Below are 15,939 nucleotides of genomic sequence, written 5' to 3' on the forward strand. Positions count from 1 at the left end.
TTGTTCACTAATTCATTCTTGGGACAAGGGCATTGCTAGCAAGGATGACATTTGTAGCAAATCAAGTTTCTCAGATCTGATGCTAGATCACTTCAGGAAGGCAGTTAAGAGTCAACCACATTGGTTTAGGAGCAGAGTCCCATGTAGGCCAGACAGGGTACTGATGGCAGGATTCCTTGCCTAAAAAGAGATCAGTGAGCCAGAAGGGATTTTACACCAATCCAATAGCTCATGATCATTACGACACCAGTTTTTTTAATTTCCAAATTCAAATTCTCAAACTTGCATGGGATGTAGGGGTGGGGAAAGAAGTATTTGGACTCATGTTCTCAGGATTATTAGCCCAGACAGCTTGGTAGCCAGCAATATAACCTCTATACCCATGCTGTCTGTAAAATAAGGCAGCTTAATCATTCACACCTGGCCTTGCTTCACACATGTTTATCAGGTAGCCTTCAAAAAGATTGGACAAGTGCTCGAAAGGGCATTCACGAAAATATGGGGCAAGAAATTGAACTTTGTAGCACCATTTTTTGGATGCTGAGCGTCTTCAGAGCTCAAAAATAGCACCCACATAGCATACAGACACTTGTGACGTGAAGTGTGGACACCATCTTGGCATAGGCTTTAGTGCGCAGACAACAAATGTCCAACAAAATGCAGGGCAAGCAGATCATGATGTCAATCAGTGTGCAACACTGACTTAATGGCAGTGCTACCCCCCCAATCTTGCAGCTCAATGGTCCAGGTGATGCCCTCTCAAGGTCATACAGCTGAACACATGTAAAGCAACAGGAAGGACCCACCAAAGCTATTTAGAGGGGATCATCTACCACTCAAACCTAGATACAAAAACATTCTGAAAGCCAATTGAACCCCACTACATTGGGATAAAACAGCCCTGGACAGATTCAAAAACAGAAAACGCTGGAAAATCTCAGCAGGTCTGATAGCATCTGTGGAGAGAGAAAAACAAAGTTAAACGTTTCGAATCCATATGACCCTTCTTCAGAGCTGAAGAGAAGGGGAAATGTGATGAAATTTATACTGTGTAAGGGGGATGGGGCAGGTGGAGCTGGACAGAAGGCCAGCAATAGGTGGAGATAAAGGAGGGATTGACAAATATATCATGAACATCTAATCAGAAGATGAAGTGCTGTTCCTCCAGTTTGTGTTGAGCTTCACTGGGCCATTGCAGCAGGCCAAGGATGGACATGCACCTTCTGATTTAGGCACCTTACAGTCTTCTGGACTTAACATTGAGTTCAACAACTTCAGACCATGAACTCTCTTCTCCATCCTCATCCCCTTTTTTAAATCCTCTTTCTTCTACATTTATTTTTATTTTTTATCCACTTATTTAATTTGTATTCATTTATCGATAGTTTTATCCCCTTTTTTATCCCATTTTCTATCCTTTTTTCCACCCACCACTGCCCCGTCCCCCAACCCCATCCCCTACAGGGCCATCTGTCATTTATGTTGTTCTATCATACAATGCTACCCTTGTTCTGCTATTATCACATTCTGCTTTCTTACCTTTACGCCACTATTAACATCTTTTTTTAAGCACTAACCACTACCATGAACACCCCTTTGTCCTTTAGTTCATGCCATCTTTGTCAATCCCTCCTTTGTCCCCACCTATCACTGGCCTTCTATCCAGCTCCACCTGCCTCACCCCCACCCCCCTTAAACAGTATAAATTTCATCACATTTCCATTTCTTTTCAGCTCTGAAGAAGGGTCACACTGACTCAAAACATTAATTTTGTTTTTCTCTCTCCACAGATGCCATCAGACCTTAGTTTTTCCAGCATTTTCTGTTTTTGTTTCAGATTTTCAGCATCCTCAGTATTTTGCTTTTACCCTGGACAGGTTCAAATGGAGAAGTCTCTGTCAAGCAATTTCAACCTTTGAGGAGAACAGAGTCAGATGCCTACAGGACAAGCTAGCACATCTCAAAGCCAGTGCCTTCATCCAACCCTTATGTAAAATTTGCAATTGAACCTGCAAATCAAGATTTGGTTTAACATCACATATGAGACAACACCAACCAAGATGGTGAACAACTGGTCTCCTTGCTGAATGCTCATCCATTGAAGCAATAGAAGAATCCATCAACTATTCACAGCTGCTCGTTTATTTATTTATTTACATCTGTTGCTACAATTCTATACATCTTTGGTGCTTTCATTACTGTTTCAAGTTTCAAAAGTCTACAGTGACATGGCAGGTGAAGAACTTTTCTGTTGAATTCAAGGTTTCTGCACAAACCAATTGCTCCCAGATATGGGTGCACCAAGTAGACCTTCCTCTTGGAATACAAGATGGCTGGAAGAAATGAGCAAAGCCCATTAAGGAGCAGGGTAAGCCACTAAAAGAAGGAGGGAGAGGGACTCTCGGCAGATAGAACAGCATGAGCATTTGCTCAGACTGCAGGTTCCCCCACAGTGCAGGGTACCACTGAATGCATGCACATTGGTTTACAGGCTCTTGGAACCGAAAAAGATTTCACTTCCTCAATGTGCAGCTGGTGTGTGGCCCGAGGCAGTGCAACATGCAGATCAGTTCCCAGTATCCTGGCAGTAATCATGATGCTTTAATTCTGTGGCATTCCGCTGTGCCAGCTGTATTTCAGCCACCACAGCAAATCAAACAAGGGCTATCAACTGATGACATGACTCATGACTCCAGTCACAACCCACCCACACATGCACATACAATGAGCACTATGCTGGCACACAAAATGTGATAGAGCAGACCACAGGCATGCTGAAACAAGAATTCCACTGTTGGCCCTCTCTGGAGGAGTCCTGCCCTACTCAGCCATAAGGGTCTTGAAATTCATAGTGTTCTGCTGCATAACCTTGCTGTTACAAGGCCTTGCAGCCAGATATCCAGCAAGAAGCTGGGGAGGGGGGTGGGGTGAAAGGAGAATGGGGAGGGAAGGAGGAAGGGAATGAAGTCTAGGTGACAACCTTTCTACCTGAGATATGCATGAAGAGCTAATTTATGCAAGATACCAGTAACCGCAAACCTAATTACTCTTTCACCGACAATCCCATACTTAACCTCCCGTCTGTCACTGACCATCAGGTTGTCCTCTTGGCCACAGTGCAAAAATAAAAACCACAAAAAAAGTCCAAACTATATTTATAAATGAAATGACATATTACATACAAAAGTCATAGGATCACAGAATGGTTACAATGCAGGAGGCTATTCAGCCCGTCATGTCTATGCTGGTATTTTAAAGGAACAATTTGCCTCCTGCCACTCACCTGCCTTCTCCCTTAACCCTGCAAAGTTTTCATTTCGGATAATTATCCAATTCCCTTCAACCTCAACTGACCCTGCCTCCACCACACTCTCAGGTAGTGCACTTCAGATCCTAACCACACTCTGCATGAAAAAGCTTTTCCTCATGTCGCATTGCTCCTTTTGCCAATTGCTTTAAATTATGTCCTCTGGTTCTCGATCCTTCCATTAATGGGAACAGTTTCTCCCTATCTACTGTCCAGAGACCCCTCATGATTTTGAAAACCTCTATCAAATCTCCTCTCAATCTTCTCTTCTCCAAGAAAAACATTCCCGACCTCTCCAATCTTTCTATGTAACTGAAATTCCTCATCACTGGAATCATTCTCATGAATAATTTCTGCACCCTCACTAACCTTCATTTCCTTCCTAAAGTGTGGTACCCAGACCTGGACACAATATTCCAGTTGAGGCCAAACTAGTTTTGTACAGGTTTATCAAAGCTTCATTGTTTTGTATTCTATGCCCATCTTGAAGCAGCCCAGGATGCCGTTTTCTGTATGAACCATGCTCTCAACCTGGCCTATTACCTTCAAATATTATTTTCCCACTTTAGGATTGTACCCTTTATTTTGTCTCTCTTCCTACCAAAATGAATCACTTCACATTTTTCTCCATTAAACTTCATCTGCCATTTGTCCACCCATTCCACCAACTTATGTCCTTCTGAAGTTCTACATAATCCTCCTCATGGTTTACAATACTTCTAAGTTTTGCATCATTTTGAAATTGCAAATTTTGAAATTGTGGCATGTACACCAAGGTCTACTTTATTTATATTAGGAAGAGTAGGTGACCTAACACAGATCTCTGGGGAACTCCACTATAAAACTTGCTCCAGTCTGAAAAACAACCATTCATCACTACTATTCCCTGTAACTCAATGTGTTCCATATCCATGTTGCTACTGTCTCTTTTCCATTAGCTCTAACTTTTCTCACAAGTCCATTATGTATCAAATGCCTTTTGGAAGTCCACGAACACCACACCAACAGCATTACCCTCATCAACCCTCTCTGTTAACTCATCAAAAAAACTCAAGCAAGTTAAACACAATATTCCCTTAACAAATCCATGCTGGCTTTCCTTAATTAAACTACATTTGCCCAAGTGACAATTAAATTTGTTCCAAATTATTGTTAATCACCCTTCTGCATTCCCCTCGTTTTTGTCCTAGTGCTCCCAACCACAAGAACACAGGAATTAGGAGAAGTAGGCCATTCAGCCCCTCGAGCCTGTTCTGCTATGCGATCGGATCATGACTGATCTGACTGTGGCCTCAACTCCACTTTCCTACCTGCCCTCCATAACCTTTGCCTCCTTCGTTATTCAAAAATCTAACTAACTCAGCCTTGAATAAATTCAGTGACCCAGCCTCCACTCCCAGAATTCCACAGGCTAACAACCCTCAGAAAAAAATCTCACTGACTTAAATGGTTGAACCCTAATTTTTAAATTGTGGCCCCTTGTTCTAGGGTTACCTCTCATTCTTTTAAACTCCAATGGATATAGGTCCAATCTACTCAACCTTTCCTCGGCACTATGCTAGTGGCTGCAGCATGACTGATGGAAAACTGCTAACTTTCAATGCAGGAGACTGCGATGCCCTTGAAGGGCAACCTTGAGCAGCTCTGGGCCTAGAAGGTCTAGCTTCAGATTACATCAGTCTGGGCTGGTTGACTGACAAACAACAGGAAGAACAGGGGCTGAGAGGCATGGGAGGGATGAATGCCGTCATCCTGATAAAGGACCGCAGGCTTGTGCTGCATGGAGCAACAGCTACTCCCTCAGGTGATGGCTCAGTCATCCTAGAAATCTGTTGCTGGACGGCCTGCAGGCCCCTTTGAGTACTGCTATCTGCATCCATGATGGCAGTGTTCAGAGCTTGAGGCAGCACCACACACTGCTTCATGGCTAGGTCCACAAACGTGTTGACGGAGATGGTCTTCACTTCTGTGCTAGACAAAATGGGCTCCAAAGCCCTGGGCTAAGCTGGTGCTGGCTCCTTCATGCACCTTGACATTAAACACCGGCTTTCTGGCAGGCTTCTGGCACAAGCATTTCATTATGTATGCCCATCAACCTTCTTCCATAGCTTGTCCAGCAAAGATTTCATTTAAGTCCCTGCAGAGAACTCCAGCCAGCTAGCACGAGTGCTATCCTTGCCCCCAGCCCAAGCTGCAGCATACTTGTGCCCAATGACTTGCCATGTGCAGATCCCATCTCTAATCTATCCTCCAAGGTATGCACAGTGTTAACATCTGAGCTGATGGCTGCAAATGCAATGGTGTGTCATCATCCTCTTCCTAGCATACCTGGACAGGTGGCACCACTTGATTATATGAAAGGCACAACAGCAAGGTTACAGTGAAGGAAGGGAAAATAATGTAAGAGGGTAGCATGCTTACAACTTCTGCAGCTTTTAAATCAGGAGAGATTGTGGGATGAGGAGGAAGTGGGACGTGAGAAGGATTAGGTATAAGGATGCCATCATCTATTTTCAATGACTTCAGTTCCACTGCTGAGCACTGCCTCAACAACGGCACTTCCAATAATGGCTAGTACAGACTCTCCATGGTTGAAAGGGCATGCAGGTTTACCCCTGTCCCCCTCCAGTTAGCTCCTGCTGCCTTTGGTGGTGTGCCACCTTCTCAAGGGAAGGGGAAAATGTGTCAGTAAGTGCCATGCAATAATGCTTGCGTGATGCAGTTGTCTTGGTTGAATAGCTGGCCTAGTGTCCAACCTGTGAGATGCGAGTTTGAGGCTCACAACAGTGCTAAGTGTGCACGTGTGAAGCATATGATTGTTAGATTATGAGTCCTATCATTAGAGATTGCTGGTAAGTGAATGATGGAAATGTGGTGATTTGAGCAGTAGCCGAGGCTATTGGTTGGACATGACATTTGAAGATGCATTCACTGGCCCCGACCATTTGTCTGAGGTCACTGAATTTCTTAAGGCACTGCATCCAGGTCTTTGGGGCCAGGCTTCCAACATTGGCTATCTGCTCCTACTGCCATTTCACTGTGCATTTGGCTGGCCTCCAGGCCCCCTAAGGATTCAGAACAGTTCTTGTTTCCGCCAAGATCTCCAGTGCAGTGTCAGAAAAGCTGGGTGCCCCTTCTCTCCTATGTTCAGTCATTTTGCTGTCTTTCCCAGGTCAGATTCAACTCATACAGCACTTGCTCTCAAAAATCCAACCCTGACTCCCAACCTCCTTGCAAACCACCCGCCCCATCTCCAAACTCCCATTGCTCTCCAAAGTCCTTTAACATGTTGTCACCTCTCAAATCCATGCCCACCTTTCTTGAAACTCCATAGAGTTCCTCCAATTAGGTTTTTGCCCCCGCCTCAGTGCCAAAACAGCTTATCAAAACCACAAATGGCATCCTAGTGACTGTGACAAAGGTAACCTATCCCTCTTCATCCTTCTCAGCCTGTCTGCTGCCTCAGACAGCTGACCACACCATCCTCTTCCAGTGCCTCTCCAGCATCATCTAGCTGGATGGGACTGCACTCACCTGGTTATGTTCTTATCTCTCTAAACTTAGCGAAAGTCTCACTTGCAATGGCTTCTCTCCCTGCTCCTACAATGTTTCTTTCTGGGACCCCAAAAATCTATTCTCAGTCTCCTCATATTCCTTACCTATATCGTTGACATCATCTGAAAGCACATTGTCAGTTTTCATTTGTATGCTAGCAACACCCAGCTATACGTCAACAGCACTTCTCTCGATGACTCCTCTATTACTAAATTATCAAACTGCTTATCTGGCATTCTGTCACTACCGTAATGTAGAAAACGTCAATTTGCACACATTAAAAAGGTCCCTCAAACAGCAAAACGATAATGACCACATAATCTGTTTCAGTGATTTTGGTTGAGGGATGAATATTTGCCAGGACACCGGGGAAAACTCCCCGCCACAGCCATCAGCACTGGATAAGCAGACATTTTTTTCCAGTTAAGTATTGGGAAGGCCAAAGCCATCATCTTCAGTCCCTGCTACGAACTCTGTTCCCTAACTACCAACTCCATCCCTCTCCCTGGTAACTGTCTGAAGCTGAACTGGACTGTTTGCAACCTTGATGTCATATTTGATCCCAAGATGAGCTTCCAACCACATAATTCTGCCATCATCAAAATTGCCTATTTCCACCACTGTAACACTATTCAACTCCATCCGTGACTCAGCTCATTTGCAACTGAAAGCCTCATTCCTGCCTTTATCTCCAGGCTTGACTAGTCTAATGAACTCCTGGTTGGTCGCCCACATTCTACCATCTCTAAACTGAAGGTTAACTAAAGCTCTGCTGCTCGTGTTCCAACTCATACAAAGTTCCCATAGCCCCTGTGCTCCTTGACCTACACTGGCTCCCAGCTGAACGACAGCTCAATTTTAAAATTCTCATCCTTGTTTTCAAATCACTCTATGGCCTCAGCCTCTCCCCATCTCTGTAATCTGCCCCAGCCCCAGAACCTTCCAAAATCTCTGCACTCATCTAATTCTGGCCACTATTGGTGGCTGTGCTTTCAGCTACCTAGATCCTAAACTCTGAATTCCCTCCCTGAATCTCTCTGCCTCTCTTTAAGACACTTTTTAAAGTTTACTTCTTTGACCATTTTTTTGGCCATCTACCCTAACAGCAGTGTCAAAATTTACTTTATAACAATCCTGTGAAGCACCTTGGAACATTTTACTATATTAAAGACACTATATAAATGCAAACTGCCATTGCTCCAGCCACAATACACTTAAACCTAGCCTGCACTGCTTAAAGTGTAAGTAGTATTGATTTTGGGCCCCCTGCAGATACATGCAGTTAATCAATAGTGCCGTTAGCTTTGGCAGGGGAATTCTCCCCAGTGTTTTGGCAAATATTCGTCCCTCAACCAAAATCATTAAATAGATTTTCTGGTCATTATCATTTTGCTATTGGAGGGGCCTTTCTGTGCGCAAATTGACAGTCACATTTCCTGCATTACAACAGCGACTATACTTCATGAGCACTTTATTGGCTGTAAAGCCCTTTGAAAGACACTGATATTGTGAAAGACTCTATTTTATTTTATTGTTACATTCCTAGGTTAAGCCATTATGATATTAGGGTTAGGATTAGTACAGACACAAAGGAAGCTCAGGCCACTTGTGGGAATGACCAGCGCCACTTTACCGAGGTAATATCTAATGCAAATTCAAAACTTGGAACAATAATCTCAGCTGTGGACTCGCCCAAATAACCTCCCTCATAATATATTCTTGCAGGGCTGGTAGCAATATTTTGAAGCCCTAACAGGATGAAAAATTCCAACACAGTATTCCAGGAGGACTAAAATGAAATCTGACTCCAGTAACAGAAACCTAGTCCTGTAGCATTCATTATAAATAACAGACCCTTGAAAACATCTCTAGGATGAGGCTGCTTAGAATATGATACAATCCTCACCAGAGTATTAGGTGTTCAAAAACTGTTCCCCTAGTGGAAGAATGAAGAATGAGAGGGCACGGATTTTCAGTAATTGGCATAAGAAGCAATGGAGACATGAGGAGAAACTTTTTCATGCAGTGAGTAGGTAAGATCTGTTGCTGGATGATGTGGTTGAGACAGGTTCAATCAAGGCATTAAAGAGGAAATTGAATTATTATCAAAAAAGGAAGAATGTGCAGGGTCATTGGGAGAAGGCAGGGGAGTGGCACTAGATGCACCACTTAGAAAGCTGGTGCAGGCACAACAGGCTGAATGGCCTCCTTCTGTGTTGTCACATTTCTATGATTCTGAGTGCACTGAAGGCCCTTACAAGCCTCTCCTTGCTGCATCTCAAAATCTATCTAGCATCTAAGCAAAATAGGCTGAAACATGGATTGACAACTAAAATTCAATTGCTTCCAATCAATCTATTAACAGTGAAACCAAAGCAAAGCAATATGGACTCTGGAAATCTGAAATAAAAATAGAAAATGCTGGAAGTATTCTGGTTTGGCAGCATTTGTGAAGAGAAAGAAACAGAGTTAATATTTCAGGTCGGTGACCTTTCATCAGAATGTGGAGAAAAGATCGACCTGAAACATTAAGTCAGCGTATTGTTTTTATTACAATAGTGAAACTTGTGCAAACCCATTACAAGAGGCAGAACAGAATCAATAGCACTTGTTTTTAAAAATCTAATCCTGAACTTTTTTCAAAGGTTCACTTGATAAATGCATTGTCAAGATAAGGACCAGGAGGGACCCATGTTTGACCCCTTGTCTGCGCTGTTACCGGAACGAGTGCTGAAAGTAGAAGTCAAGTGCTCTTTGCAAGTGATGCCACAGTCACAGTGCTGATCATTACCCAACACTGAAAAGTGCACGATGCTTTGCACAACTGTATAGCTTGCCTAAGTCACTGTCCAGGATTGCCCAAGGAAAACTGACAAAGGTACCAGAGGGAAGCCATTAGTAATGGAGCTGTAATAGCAGAGTTATAGCAGCCTCAGGAAAGTAAGGCAGCAAATTAGAGAAAAAAGTGTTTCCCCACAGTCCCTTCAAAAAAGAATCAACTTTACAAGTGTCCCGCGTGCGCACACAGCCAGTATAACCCAGACACAGGGGGCGGGGTCCCTAGGCCTTTAATTATCTTCAGGCAGGCCTTCCTCCCTGATCGCAGAGGAAATCCTATTTCAGAGAGCTGCTGGCCAATCAAATAAATAAAAAATGAATTAATCATATCAATAAAAATTCGGGAGGGTAGGGAGTGGAGGAATAGCTTGAGGGAGGCCTTTCATGGGCACAGGATGCCTGAACAGGAAGCACCGCACACCCCCTCCCCCCACAACCAAGCCCAGGCACGATACCACCAGGTTTTACTGGATGGACTCAACACTTGGCACTGGCCTCTTCACCGAGCAAAAAAATCCTAGCAGCAATGAGAGGAGACCTTAGTGTCCCAATAATGGGGACCCTTAGGAGGTCTGACGCCTGAGTGATAGGCACAATGCCGCTGACATGGCACCCAATTTTATGCTGCACATCTGCTTGCCAACCCACCTCCAAGGGGAGCATAAAATTCCAGCCTCACATGCACTAATTCAGCCAGTGCAATCCAGACATCCACAAACACTCAAAGGCAAAATACTGCGGATGCTGGAAATCTGAAACAAAAACAAAAAATGCTGGGAAAACTCAGCAGCTCTGACAGCATCTGTGGAGAGAGAGAGACAATGTTTCGAGTCCATATGATTCTTCTTCAGATCTGGAGAAGAGTCATACAGACTCAAAACATTATCTTTGTCTCTCCCTCCACAGATGCTATCAGACTTACTGAGTTTTTCCAGCATTTTGTGTTTTCGATCCACACACAGTCACTCAGCTGGTGCAACCCTGGAACATTCACCACAAGGACATTTTAAAAAACAACTTCTTCCTTTTGATCCCATTTACACTGTTCTATGCTTACACCATCAGATGGATGAGAAACAACCGGTATCACTTTCTCAAGAGGGATTTCAACCATCTGAGCTTCTCCAGATCCATTTTGTTTAAAGTGACCTGCAGGAATTGAACCTTCTAAATTTTCCTTATCTCCCCACCCATCACATTTTGAAAACTGCTGATCAAAACCTAACAATTTCAAAAATGGAATCAAGCACTCGAAGACCACAGCCTAGAGCCTGGCCTGATTTCCCAATGGATCTGGTGTGGGAAACTGCCTACTAATAAACCAGTATGACTTTTCCAGGGTCTGATAAGACTTAGTCAATAGTGTTTAGTGTTATAGACATTTCTCCAGAAGATTTGCACTGAGATTATCCGAACTTACACTGTCTCAGGTGCTTCACATTGGGAGTCCAACTTTCAACTCATTCAGTCAAACATGAATCACAACCAACATAGTGATGTATTTCAGGCAAAGGTCCAAATTATAAGCTTGGCTCAGTGATAGCACTCTTGCCCAAGTCAGAAGGTTGAGAGTTCAAGCCTCACTGGACTTGGGTACATAATCCATTCTGAGAAAGTACTACACTGTTATGATCTTAGATGAGACATTAAACAAGCTCACTCAGATGGATCCAAACAATCCCAACCACGAATCAATCAGTTGATTATCTATCTAATTTGCTATTTTTGTGGACTATAACAGGTAATTGAACAGTATTTTGCATCAGCCATCATGTTAGAGGATACAAGTAACATCTCAGAAACAGCTATAAGTCATGAAATGGAAGGAAGGAAGAAAATTACAATCACCAGGGAAGTGGTACTGAGTAAATTGTTCGAGCTGAGGCTGACAAGTTCCCAGGTCCTGATGGACTTGATCCTAGGGTCTTAAAAGAAGTGGCTAGTGAGATTGTTGATGCGTTGGTTTTAATTTTCCAAAACTCCCTAGATTCGGGCAAGGTTCCATTAGATTGGAAAATAGCAAATGTAATTTCTTTATTCAAAAAGAGAGGAAGACAGAAAGCAGGAAACTGCAGGCCTGTTAGCTGTCATTGGGAATGTTAGAAGTTATTATTAAAGACATTAGAGCAGGGCACTTAAAAATATTCAAGGTAATCAGGCAAAGTCAACATGATTTTGTGAAAGGGAAATCATGTTTAACCAATTTATTGGAGTTCTTTCAAGAAGTAACGTGCTATGAATAAAGGGGAAACTAGTGTATAAGCTTAGATTTCCAGAAGGCATTTGATAAGGTGCCCCATCAAAGGCTACTGGAGAAAATAAAAGCTCATGGTGTAGGGCATGGGCATGGATAGATGGTTGGCTAGCTAACAAGAAACAAAAAGCAGGCACAAATGGGTCATTTTCTGGTTGGTAATATGTAACAAGTAGTTTGCCTCAAGGATCACTGCTGGGGCCTCAAATTTTTTTTCCCATTTATTTAAATGACTTGGATGAAGGGACCAAAGGTATAGTTGTTAAATTTACTGATGACACAAAGATAGATAGGAAAGTAGGTTGTGAAGAGGACATAAGGAGGCTACAAAGGGATATAGATAGATTAAGTGAGTGGGCAAAGATCTAGCAAATGGAGTGTAACATGGGAAAATGTGAAACTGTCCATTTTGGCAGGAAGAATAAAAAATCATTATCTAAATGGTGAGAGATTGCAGAGCTCAGATTCGGACAGATCTGGGTGCCGTAGTGCATGAAGCACAAAAGATTACTATGCAGGTACAGCAAGTAACCAGGAAAGCTAATGGAATGTTATCGCTTATTGAGAGGGGAATAGAATACAAAAGTAGGGAGGTTATGCTTCATTTATACAAGGCATTGGAGACACCACATCTGGAGCACTGAGTACAATATTGGTCTCTTTATTTAAGGAAAGATGTAAATGCATTGGAAACAATGCAGAGAAAGTTTACTAGACTAACAAGATAACAAGCCCATTCCAGGTATGAGGAAAGGTTGGACAGGCTAGGCTTATATTTGCTGAAGTTTAGAAGAGTAAGAGGCAACTTGATTGAAACATATAAGATCCTGAGGAGTCTTGACAGAGTGGGTGTGGAAATGATGTTTCCTCTTGTGGGAGTCTGGAACTAGGGACCACTGTTCAAAAAAAGGGTCACTCATTTAAGACAGAGATGAGGAGAAATCTTTTCTCTTGAGGGTCGTGAGTCTTTGGAACACTCCTCATCAAAAGGCAGTGCAAGCAGTCTTTGAATATTTTTAAGGCAGAGCTAGATAGATTCTTGATAAACAAGGGGGTGAAAGGTTATTGGGGGTAGGTGGGAATGTGGAGTTGAGGTTACAATCAGATCAGCCATGATTTCATCGAAAGGCAGAGCAGACTCAAAGGGTCAAGCGGTCTACTCCTGCTCCTAATTTGTATGTTCCTATAACAGTGATTACTCAACAAAGTGGTTGCGAAATACTTTGGGATGTCGAGGATGTGAAAGGCACTACTTAAATGCAACTCCTCTCTGTCTGCCAATCCTCAGTTCCTGTAAAATTAAGTAGCTTTTCAGATGCCCATCTCCTTTCAAGTCCCTTATTTTCCTACTCAATTTTGTGCACTCAGTTTATTTGATATGTAGTGCAACATTTCATTTTTGTTTGTTTTACGCCATAGGAACATTGGTCTGATCGTGTTAATAATCTTCCCAATATCTCAGATCTTTCTCCCACTTCAATACCTTGAGCATAATCTGAGTATATATCACATGACCTTCACCGAACACCATTTTATAGTTAGCCAAGTTAAACTATTAAAAGGTCCATGACAAACCCACCTCAGCATCAGCACCAAGCACAATGAGAGGAATTGTGTCTGGTCAGTGTGGACTGAAATTGAAGTCAAGTCTCAGAAATACGAGAGCAGCATCTCTTTTGTTTTAAACCAAATGTTCTTCCTATTTCCCAGCTGTAAAGGTATGAAGCAAACGTGCTCCATGCTTCCAACAATACAGTTATTCTGTCACCTGCTAGGAAACAAGAAAGCAGCTCAAGCTCACTAACCTGCTAATACTTAGCAGTAGGATGCAGAATAGGAACTCCCAATGGCATAGGAATGAAATCCTGTATGGTGTCTAAATAGTACACTGCATCTAAATGGCCTTGGCACAGATCACTGCACAGCTTCGAAATAGCCTCTGTGCCAGCCTGAGCTGTATTTACATAACGGCAGTGCTGGCTATTGACCTGCATCCAAATGGTGATTACACTGCAGCCAAACATTTCTGGCATAGGTTGTTGTACTGGGTCTTAAAGAGCATCACCAAACATCCCTTGGATAAAAGGACTGGCAAGAGTTCTGCTCTCAAGTAGCTGACAATATTGTACTGCTATTGAACCAGCTGTAAGGAGCTGCTGGCTAAGTAGCGATTGATTTGCTGCCTCCCTCTCAGGAGATTATGGTGAAGATCAGAGCTCCCTACATGGGAAACCGGAGAAACAGCCCTTAACACAGCAGAAAGAGCACAGCATCAATCTAACCCAGTACACCATCTAATCATCCACAGAAGATGAATCCTTCAGCTCATACTGGAGCCAGGTACAAGAACCAAAAGGATAACATGCCACTTAATAACTTATTGATTTTCTTTTAAACTGGATCATTTGATATTTCACGAGGGGACTTACCCTCACTCTTCACTAATGTCCCTAAATGGAAGCATCATTGGGGAAGTGTTTGCTCCTCTCTACAATGAGTAGTATATCGACTATCCTTATCCTGCAGTACTCACTATGGGTCATTGGTGAACCTGGGTGATCGGGGCAGTGGGAATCCGTACAGATGACAGTACAACACATCAAAGCAGTAGCAGCACATCTCTGCGGTCACCACCAAGTTCCTCACATTCACTCCACTGGTCCCACTGAGCCCAGTCCCGTTCGGACGGTTTCCCACTGTGGTCAGCCCTGTCACAGGGCTGAGTGCAGAGTTCAAGGAGTTCAGGTTCCCATTGCTCTCCCGGTTGTTCCTCTCGCAATGGTTCTGGCTATAGTTGTGGTTCTGGCTGTGGTTGTGGTGGTTCCCCAGGGCTGTTCCAGACTGCAGGCCAGGCACCGAGCCACAGCCTAGCCCTGTGCCAGGGAGGTTCAGCTGGTTGTGCACATTGCTGCCCGATAACTTGGGCTTCTTCACTCCGCAGCACCCTGCTGCTATCTTCTGCTCGAGCGTTGGCTCCACTTGAAGGCACCGCCTCTTTCCCATCCTCCTCTGCAACACAGTGTCAGCACGGCACCCTGAGCGAGAGAATGCCCAACAATTAGAGACACAACACTAACAAAGATAACACACCAACTGGAAGTTCTCAAGGAATGAATACAAAATAAATGCATAATATGTCAGCACAGTGGCGCTGTTATTAAGGAGTAATCACATGACATTCGCATACAGCAAAACTGGAAGAGTTTCTCCTCACCCCCATCCCCACTAAAGTGTGAACACTTCATATCAGAGCAACTAAACTGTGACAAATTGCTCAGGAGTGCAGACTGAAATTTTGTCCTTCCAAACTTGGGTTTGGTCTCAAAGTATTTTGAGCTTTACAAGACTGTGCAGAAGTTACAGTCTATCATCATTGGTGGCAGGAGAAATTTGGGTTGATGAATTGAGAGCATCATACAAGGTTATGGCAATCACATTGAGGTGAACTGGGTTGGTTGTTTTTACTGCATAATGTATCAATGTCCTAAATATATCAAGTGCCAACACTGAATTGCAATTCACTACAGAATGAAGAGCAAGTGCAAAGAAAACCTCGGAGTTGTTCGATGGTGCTGCAACTAAAAGCATCAGTTCACCCAGTCACAACATCAACCATCTGATACCAATCACAGCTGGTTGATGTGCCACCTAACATCACCCCAACAAAACCCAAATGAAGAATGCCACCCCATCACAGCACTCATATCAGTCATAGTCAATGCCTCCCATCATTTAGAGCACTGTATCCAGCATACACCTCCATATTTCTGTCTATTTCCAAGGTATATCACTGCCATCTCTTGTTGGAAGGTCACAGTACTGAATCAGAATAGTTATCATTATATTGACTGAGACTCTTTCATTCTGCACTAAGAACATCTCTCCACAATTACATCATTACAACCGCCCCATAATTAAACTCTCTCTTTTGGTATTGTACTTATTGTATACAGACTAAACATTTTAGGTTAAACTACAAATCACT

The 15,939-nt window shown here is 43.2% G+C and overlaps 1 protein-coding gene across 7 annotated transcripts in view; it reads right to left on the reverse strand.

The window, feature by feature from the left end:
• LOC121272834 (AMMECR1-like protein) overlaps positions 1–15,939 on the reverse strand; it is a 53,152-nt gene that overhangs the window by 16,569 nt on the left and 20,644 nt on the right. For all 7 annotated transcript variants that reach the window (XM_041179658.1, XM_041179650.1, XM_041179664.1 and 4 more), the window contains one exon: positions 14,488–14,989. In XM_041179658.1, coding sequence (XP_041035592.1) covers positions 14,488–14,989 — 502 coding nt within the window. The remainder of the gene's footprint in view (positions 1–14,487; positions 14,990–15,939) is intronic.

This window comes from Carcharodon carcharias, chromosome 2 (genome assembly GCF_017639515.1).
Source record: "Carcharodon carcharias isolate sCarCar2 chromosome 2, sCarCar2.pri, whole genome shotgun sequence".
Classification (NCBI taxonomy): Eukaryota; Metazoa; Chordata; class Chondrichthyes; order Lamniformes; family Lamnidae; genus Carcharodon; species Carcharodon carcharias.